Genomic DNA, 9,009 nt, shown 5'->3' on the forward strand with positions numbered 1-9,009 from the left:
GGCTTTTTCAGATCAGTACACGGTTTTTTTTCTGCATAGTAATACGGGTTTTGGCGGACTCTAGACCACAGCCGAATCACGCCTCCTCTGATATAACGAACTATCGTGTCTGGACCTCAGACTAACGAACATGGTGTATTGACCTTCGATATAATGAACCGAAATGTACCACCTCGGGTATAATGAACGTTTCCTGCTAATGCATTCAAACGAACCACCGAGCATCGCTGTTGGCTGTCTCACAACAGCTGACGCTGAAACATTCGTTACACACTCGTAACCGTCAATATTTTTTATTTAAGCAGTCTCGCACATACGTGACAAAACACATTCTTTCGTTAAAAAAATAATTTATAAGACTACAAGGATCCATCACAGCGACGCGAGAGAGATCAGTTTATTAACGCGCATGCAAATGTGAAGGAACGTACAAGAAAGACTTTTGGTAAAATATGTCAGGAACTATGAGAAATTGAGTATTTAGTCCTCGGATTTATATAAGCGCAGAAATAATGGGCATCTTTTCCTACATTTCCTCGCGGTGCGTTCAAGATTCGTTTCTGCTTGTCACACCCAGAATAACAATCTGCCATTTATACTATCCGACAACTTCAGTTCTATCTCTGACAAATAGGTCATTCCATACATGCAATGCCTCTAATATTATACAAGCTTAACATAAAACGTAACACTTTCAATGAGTGCGTCTCATAGGCATTTTCATTTCAGAAAGCGACTTTCGTATCATATGGCAACTTAATTGCCGCACCTTTTTCGGCGCAAGATGGTGCCTAGGGTGTGAAGCTCTAGTCTTTGGTGAACAGTGAAGGCATGAAGGTTGTCGTTGCTGCCGGATGACCGCTGACCCAATCAGCTCTCACGCAGTGACCGGCTTGGCAGACCCGCTTCCTGGGGTTGATGGTGACAAGCTGCTCGTGAAATGAAAACGTTGAGAGTATGATTACTTTGAAAACAACGAGCAGCTAAGAAGGACTGCATTGGCTGGAAGCTCAACAGTGAAAAACCAGCTCATGCATATTTTGCCATCATATCTACGTCATACTTTTGTTTCATACTAATTTAGTCACAGGGCCATATTTATTGTTCTAATCATTGCGCTTAATTATCTGTACCACTCATCCGAGTACAACCATATGTCTGCCAAGAAAAATAGAGCAGCTCTCTTGACTCCTGGCAGATGACGACAGCTCAATATTTTTCACTACAGCCTTTCCGCCGCAGCCTTTGTGTCAGGTCATCAGTTCAGATGGCATGAATTCACACCGCCAAACTGGATAGATACGTGGCATCGCATTCGCGCGAAGCCTAGAGTACTGTCAAAAATAGTCCTCACGATGTGAAGAAGAGAAGTTTAAAACATAGATTCATTGCAAGTATGAAAGGAGCTTTTGAGAAACAAAAAAAACTGAAATAAACATATTGCCGAATACAAGCCGGTGAGTGAAAAGATATTACTTGCAGCAGATGTGCAGCAGTAGGTGCAGCAGATAACGAAGTTGGCAGTCCGTTTTGTTGAATGAAGCGTTCACAAAGCCAGGAAGGGATGCAAGTAAGCACGGCTTTCCGTGACATCTGGGGCAGCATTTATTGTACTTTGTAATATATGCACTGCGTCTTACTCTATTGTAATTACCAGTTAAATCTTCAGAAGTGTGACAGACTATTGTCGAAGCATGGCCCTAATCTATATGAAAAATTTAGTCAGGACTGCGCAATAAAATGTGGGCCTTTAGGACACTTCCCTGCGGTCTCGAATGCCCTATGTGTAGTTTGAAAAGGAAGAGGTATGAGTTGGATTTTGTGTGAATAAATATGCTGACAAAAATATGCTTTTACTACCACATAGCGCATGGCAAGGAACACACTTACCCCGCAAGCGATGCCGTCAGGCTCATTTTCCACACGAAGAGGCCATCCTTTGCATATGTACGTGCATTTTCCTCGGTAGGCGGATGCCCACTAATGACCACGAAAAAAAACATAATAAAATCTTTTGTAATCAACAAGCTATAGGAGACCCTAAAGGATAGCATTTCAGCAGAACTGATCTGTTGTTGCAAATCTTTGTTCTCACTAATTACAGTTACTTGCACCACTGCTCAAGACATGTTGGGAGCTAATGAGGAATAACACCACCTGAAACGCTCTTAGGGTGTGTTACCAAAACATGAGCCTGCTGACACTGAGACTCGTTCAGTTTTTTGCTTCTTTATTTGACAAGCGCTGAACAGATTCCTTTTATTGGTTGTGTAAAAACATTATTCTTTTTTGTTTGTTGAACTAAATACTGACTTTGTGTTCTGATCAGTAACATTGTACTTCATTCTTTCGAAATCAAGCAGAAAACGGCGCGTAAGGGTGAAGAGTTGGCTGCTGCGGCCTGGGCACTGAAGGCGTTTAAATAAAATCTCGATGGGGTGCAGTGCGGGACTTGTGACGAGGACAAAGGAGCCCGACGCACCATCTTTCTTCAGTCTCCTATCGTGTGTGTTTCGCTCCATTCTAGCAGTTAACGAACCAATCCGCCTACCAATATTTCTTGCTACCAAAAAGATAATACTCATTATCGCTGAATTTACAAATATTCATCGCTGGGAAAATAAATAAAATTAGTAACTCTAAAAAGTCCCATCATAAGTGGCGGTATTTCTATCAAAATGCTTGACCGCCGAACAATAGTTTTCGTACCTGACCTTGATGCTTGAAAACAAAATGGGCCTATCGGTCGGTTTTACCGGTTGGTTGTCAAGTAAAACAGTTGCGCCGAACCTGACATAAAAAAGTGACGACTGTGTGGTCTTAGACAGCAGTTTCAGGATTTCTTTAGAGCCCTAAAGATGCAATTTTTCTTCATATGTTAATACTTACCGGCGGTAAGGGAACAGCTCTCTCACATTTTTTGTTTCCAAAATCTTTTATTGCCTCACCTGCGTATAAAATAATAAAGAAATCTTAATGAAAACTTTTTGTTGTCAATACGTGTACTTTGAAACAATCCGGGCTAAAAACATATGAACTTTTTAGCGTTAAACGCGCAGTGCTAGTGCAAACAAAAATATCGTCCTTATGGTATAGAACAACAGCGCACGCACATGTTGAGGACAGTAATAGAGGACAAGACAAGGATTCGCGCGTACTGGTTTTATATGCTGGTTCGTGTCTGCGTATAAATACTGCCAATTCAAGACACCAATGTAGGTGAGAAATTAGGTGACCAGGTATGAGTGCCGATCGTGTTTCGATGTAGTGTTGGAAGTGCAAGTGCAAGCATGCTGATATGACGCGATACTGGCCGTATCTTGCCAATGAAAATCTTTTTTATAGCCTGTATGTACCAACTCTTGCTGATTGATTTTTAGCCTTCAGGTAACACTCGCTGCCCAAAACGTTATATTATCTCTGGATACAAGTCTTGCGCATCTCTGAATGAAAGCTGCTCCGCGTTCTCTATTCGGAGTATTCTTGTAGAGCAAGCCACAGCGAAGATGTGAAGTGATTTGTCTTTAGGTCTATTTTCACGTGGACTGCACACCGTAGAATGTTTGTGGGTGAGCGAGTGGTTCTTAAGGTAGAGAGAAGCTACAAATCTTCACAGGCGTGAAAATTGTCAGCCTGGTTAGCAAACAAAAGTTGGTCAGCCAGGAATGCGATAGCCATAAACGCGCCTAACCTGGCCAGACTAGGGCATAACCAGGCACTAAACGCGAGGAAGCGCATCGGCTTGCTCTTCGGCCGCAAATCATGAGCAATATGCGCAGAGAAGTTAACTCAAGCAATACAGGTAATCGGCCGAATACTGCAACATGATGGTTCCATCCTGGTCCTTTGTAGGGCCGGCCTTTGCCAATACGGTTCCAATGTTGGGCCAATTACTTGTGTTGCTTGGATTGATAATAGAAATAATATTTTAAGTGATATGTCCCATCTGAAAGCAGTAGGAGGTGTGTTTCCCATTTCGAAAATAGTCTGGCTAATCATTTTTCCAACGCGGGACGCAGTGCAGAGAGGCCGGCAGTACGTGTTATCCCGTGCTAATCTTGGGCTCGGGCTTTGTACTCCTCCAACGACTACGAAATAAATAAAGTGGTGCTTTTGCAAACATCAATTTATGCTGGTTGTGAAAATATACTGATACTTTAATCTGTCGATATATATTCCTCTTTAGAAAGCGCGAGCAGCACGCATGTCTAGCAAGAATGCGAAAGGTAAAATACCACATGACTAAGAACTGAACGGCATCACATTTAAGACGGTAAGACATTTAGACCGCTGGTCTTGTCGGGAAAACGTGTTATGGTTTTAACGTATTAATGTCAGTTGAAAAAGACGATGACGATCAATACACAGAGCGAGGGTGTGTCGCAGTTTAACACGAGGCGTCATCGGCTGCAGCGACAGCATAGCACTCCCGTGCACTGCCGAGTGAAGTTGATTTGTTCGCGCCGCCGCAGGTGTGAGTCCCAGTCGCCACAATATTTAATCTGTTTATTTTTTACTTATGGTTTAGCCACGGTCAGCCTCAAGGCCAAGTTTCAGGCAAACTCGATGAGCCGGTTAGACTACGTGAAGTGGGGGCAAAAAGTTGTGCCAATGACTTCGAAAAACGACCTCAGATATGGTACGTATCCGTACGTCAATGTTTCGGATGTATGAGACAGCTTGCATTAGATGTAAAAATTGCTCTAAAAGTATTATGTGGCAGTTGACTGATGGAGAAGATCAAGAGCTCAACAATTTTATTTTTTTTTCTGCTCATTTGGCGCTTTCGCACTTCACACCCGCACTAGTACAAAAAACGCCAAGGAGGACTATGGGAGAAAATAAAAACGCGCTGAATGGTTCATTTGAATCTTCGGCAGGGTTTGGCAGAAAATAACACCATTTTTCATTCGTCGGCACTTGAAGCAAGTGGGATACGTGTACCGCTGCCTTACAAAGGGTTAATAGCATTTCGAGCTAATCTAGCTTAGTCATCTCATAGCACGAGGAGCGCTTCATTTAAATTCGTTTAGTTCCCTCAGCATAAGCAGATAAAATTTTCTGGAGTTGGCCCTGACAGACGGTTTCTCCTAGATTCTTCCTCCTGGAACTAGAATCTCGAAAAAGTTCGCGTCCCAAGTTTGCCCATAAATTTTCGAAGCACCCTCTTTAAAGAAGGAATTCGTCTCGCGCGTCCGCAAAACATCAGTCTCGCTCACTAAAAAGGAGCTCCGTATCTAGTTGGAAATCTGTCCCGCACACGCCAGCATGACAGTGTTTTGTGGTCGTTGTTTGTTAGCTCCAGGCGTGATTAGGACGAACGTATAAATGTGACGTATCTCTGAAATAAACCTCAATTGAACATCCGCGCTCCGTCCTCTAGGTTTCTTTTTCGCCTCTTGTCGTGCGTGCGATAACAATATACATATAAGTTCCTTCTGTCCTCTAATGAAACTACCGCTGATGAGTTTAGTTTCGTGCAGTGCCGCCTAAAATCAAAGCGTTAGTCATTTGTGCAAACTCAACACTGAGTTATTCATTATAATACTCTAAATGTGGAAACTAACGTGAGATTTGTAACAGGTGCACATGTGCGCAGATTTGCGCCTGTTCTGTACATGTCAAGCATTAAAATAGTGTTGGCATTTGTGAGTGAGTTCAGTTTCACGTGTTAGATTTGCAACGTTCATATCTATCAAAAGTAGAGGGAAATGCAGCAGCTATTATTCATCGTCTTCGCAGTGATGTAGCGCAGATGATGCTTTCAAGGCATCGATTTGGTTTGGTTTTATGGGGGATTAACGTCCCAAAGCGACTCAGGCTATGAGAGACGCCGTAGTGAAGGGCTCCGGGAATTTCGACCACCTGGGGTTCTTTAGCGTGCACTGACATCACACAGCACACGGGCCTCTAGAATTGCGCCTCCATCGAAATTCGACCACCGCGACCGGGATCGAATCCGCGTCTTTCGGGCCAGCAGCCGAGCGCCATAACCACTCAGCCACCGCGGCGGCTTCTCACGGCATCGAAAAAATACATCTTATATTCGTTAAACCCTTAGCTGCCTTCGAATACTATGATATAAAAAAGGAAATTTAGGAACAGCACGTTATCATCTAAGCCTATTAAAATTTTAGGTAGGGTATGCTACCGTAAGCAGTCTTGTTCATTTTGAGCAAGCCTTTTTTACATATGCAAATTTTGTGAATCCACGGAGCGCCTCATAAAAACCCATCAGCGTTCAAACTAATTTCTATACTGTTTGCGAACGAGGAGCACCACACGCACAAATAATTAAATAAGGATACGTCTCAGTGCAGTTGTCATGAACATATTATTTTCTTTTTGTTAAACCAGGATTGCGCCTTTCACTGATAGGCTACACTAAAAGAAAGATGTTTTAAAGAGAATGCTCCTTACTTTAAAGGAAAGGCTTACCTCGCGTGGCAAGGGAGATTGAAATGCAGCTTCCGACTAAAAAGGCGGCCACAAATTGGAACCTCATTTTGACGTCTGCGTGTCCGACTACACTGAGACTAGAGATGTTGAGAAGCCGCTTTGTTCTTTATATGTTGCGAGAAAGTGTGTCATCTCCGCGCGTCTACAATGCAAAAGTGGGCGGCAAACAGTCGCTTTCAATACACATTCTTGTCCTTTGGACAGACACGTGACGTAGGCTGATACCAGAAAGCAGTGGAATGTTTTCTCTTCAGGCAGCAGTTTCCGCTCTAGTTTTCTTTTTTTTATGAATGGAGCCACACCATCATTACAGGCGTCGCTTGCAATTTTTTTTCTGGGCCAGAAGTACCTAGAAATGTAATTCTAAAAGTGCCTATCAAAGTGCCCTAAATAAGTTGAGTTAGTCTTTCCAGCGCTCCTAAAGTCTCATAATGGAAGGAAGTAAAAAAAAAACTCATATGAATTTTAGGACTTTCCAGTAATTATTATGTTTTCCAATAATAATCGAGGAGTTATTGATCAACACTCACTCGCTACAAGGTAGAAAAATATAACGGCCGATATACGGAACCCTGTTTGACAAAAAGATTTATTAAGAAGGCTGCGCAAGAACTAAAGAAACACCTGCTAAATTAAATTTGTCAGTCCTTCATGCTTTTCACCAGAAAAAGCACACGTGTCTCTGGCGAGTCGCCATTCACCGGCAACTGAACTCCTAGTTAATATCTGAAACGTGATTGAAAAGTCAGTGGTACAAACGTTTTTGCAAGTTTAAACTCTGCAGACTTTCATATATTTGCCTGCATTGCTTTGCTATTTTTGTAAGAGGCTATAAAAAATTGAATGAATATTAAATTTCAAAAACATTCAACGTCTTCTGAATATATGAAACGAGTCATCTTCGTAGCGTGACCTACTTGTACCGAAGGCCCATCCCTAGCCGGGGGACTTTAATTTTAGGTGGCAACGCCACTAATATAAGCAAACGAAGCCTGCAATGGTTAATGCTGACTGGTGACAAAGTCAGTACGACCTTTATTAGTGCAACGTCAGTAACTTGCGTGTACAGCGCAGCTGTTACTGCTAGTCATATTTACCTCTACATCTCCAAGCGACCTAATCTTCAATAAAATTCTCCCATGTGCACATATTCGAGAAATTCGCACTATTAACATGCGAGTCAAATGATATCAAATTCGAAGCTAGCAGAGAAAGCAAATAGAAATCGCGGCCCTCTCACCATGGTAGAAAAAGTTGCACATTGATATTCGAAATATATATATATGATAGCTTCACACGAAAAAAAAAAAACATGATTGGTTTTAGAGCGTGAGCCTAAAATTTTAGGCTTCTAGCTCGCATTCAAAGTTTCGTGTGTTATTTATGCAGTACACCACATATTGTTTAGCAAGTCAGGCTTAACGACATGAAGCCCAAAAAACAAACATGCAAATGCTCTATTAGGACTAAGAAAAAGAATTTGTAGCAAACAACTGCCGCATTATGCTTTCATTGGACTTTCAGTGTCTGTAGGGCATTCTTCTTTTCACTCTTTCAGCCTCCTGTACATGGCATTCATTTTTTTGTGGTTGTTTTATCTATGTAATTGCCTGTTTTGTCAAAAGTTCTGTATTATTTATTCAATCGCCCCTTCTCCTCATGTAATTCCCTCCAGAGCCTTTGATTATGTAAACAGGAAAAAAAGAGAAAAACATAACAAAAGCGTTCCTGCCTGCACCAATATGTATGACGGGAATGAGCCAACCCCCAAAAATTATGACCTTTATGACACCAGGAAAATGCTCCACTTGATGCACACTACATTCTGTCTATATGACTGAAGGCGCCGCACAAAACCCTTTGTGGGGATTTTGCCTTCCCTGACAGTAAAGCTCAATAGTCTCTTGAGACGTGAATGGAGTTTGTTTGGGATAGCACTGCCATCTTTTAGGGGAATGGTTTTTTCGAACACTCTTAGCTGTACATAGCCCGCCTATAATTTCCCATGATAAAAGGTAATGAGAATAGCTTCCATGCATTGCTACTCCACAGAAATGCGTTACCACCGCTAAATCTCGTATCTGCTATGATAACTCAGGTCTGCTTTGGCCTACTTGTAACCGAGAACAGTATCCTTGGCTGAGCACTGATAATTATACTTTAAGGCTTCCCCCGATAACAGCTCTATTGCAGCAGGCAGCCAACATGTGCTCAGAAGTCTGGTAGATAACACGGTAATCAGGCGTTCCAAATATCCTCGACTGATAGCGGAAGCAAAATGAGAGAAAAGCAGGATAAGGCTGGGGAGTCTGATCTACTCACTTTCATCTGTGATGAAGGGCCACTCAAGCAACCACGGCATTGATTACCAACCTAACGAGCACGTCCTGTTTTCCGTAGTAAGGAGGGAAGTTGGGCGAGTTAAATCGAATTCACGTTCAAGGTAGCCCGATCAATGAGTGAAACAGGCCGTCAGCCGGCGTCACTGAGTTCTGCACGGAATATCAATTCCGCGCATTCTGATCTGATGTGTGACGTGGCGCGCAGTTC

General features: G+C 42.4%; 1 protein-coding gene across 1 annotated transcript; it reads right to left on the reverse strand.

Annotated features, from left to right (window-relative positions):
* Positions 1-287: 287 nt before the first annotated feature.
* Positions 288-6,576, reverse strand: LOC144118747 (uncharacterized). Its single transcript, XM_077651589.1, has 4 exons — positions 6,439-6,576; positions 2,890-2,948; positions 1,891-1,980; positions 288-929 (listed from the first exon to the last, which is right to left on the reverse strand). The coding sequence occupies exons 1-4, from the start codon at positions 6,503-6,505 to the stop codon at positions 807-809; spliced, it is 339 nt and encodes a 112-aa protein (XP_077507715.1). The 5' UTR covers positions 6,506-6,576; the 3' UTR covers positions 288-806.
* Positions 6,577-9,009: the final 2,433 nt, after the last annotated feature.

Source organism: Amblyomma americanum, chromosome 2 (assembly GCF_052857255.1).
Source record: "Amblyomma americanum isolate KBUSLIRL-KWMA chromosome 2, ASM5285725v1, whole genome shotgun sequence".
Lineage (NCBI taxonomy): Eukaryota > Metazoa > Arthropoda > Arachnida > Ixodida > Ixodidae > Amblyomma > Amblyomma americanum.

Excerpts from the sequence above, each read along its gene's own strand:
- LOC144118747 (XM_077651589.1), bottom strand. The coding sequence starts at position 6,505 with ATGAGGTTCCAATTTGTGGCCGCCTTTTTAGTCGGAAGCTGCATTTCA. Across the intron at positions 1,981-2,889 it reads GAGCTGTTCCCTTACCGCCG|TGGGCATCCGCCTACCGAGG; the intron begins GTAAGTATTAAC and ends CGTGGTCATTAG. Across the intron at positions 930-1,890 it reads CTGACGGCATCGCTTGCGGG|CTTGTCACCATCAACCCCAG; the intron begins GTAAGTGTGTTC and ends TTTCACGAGCAG.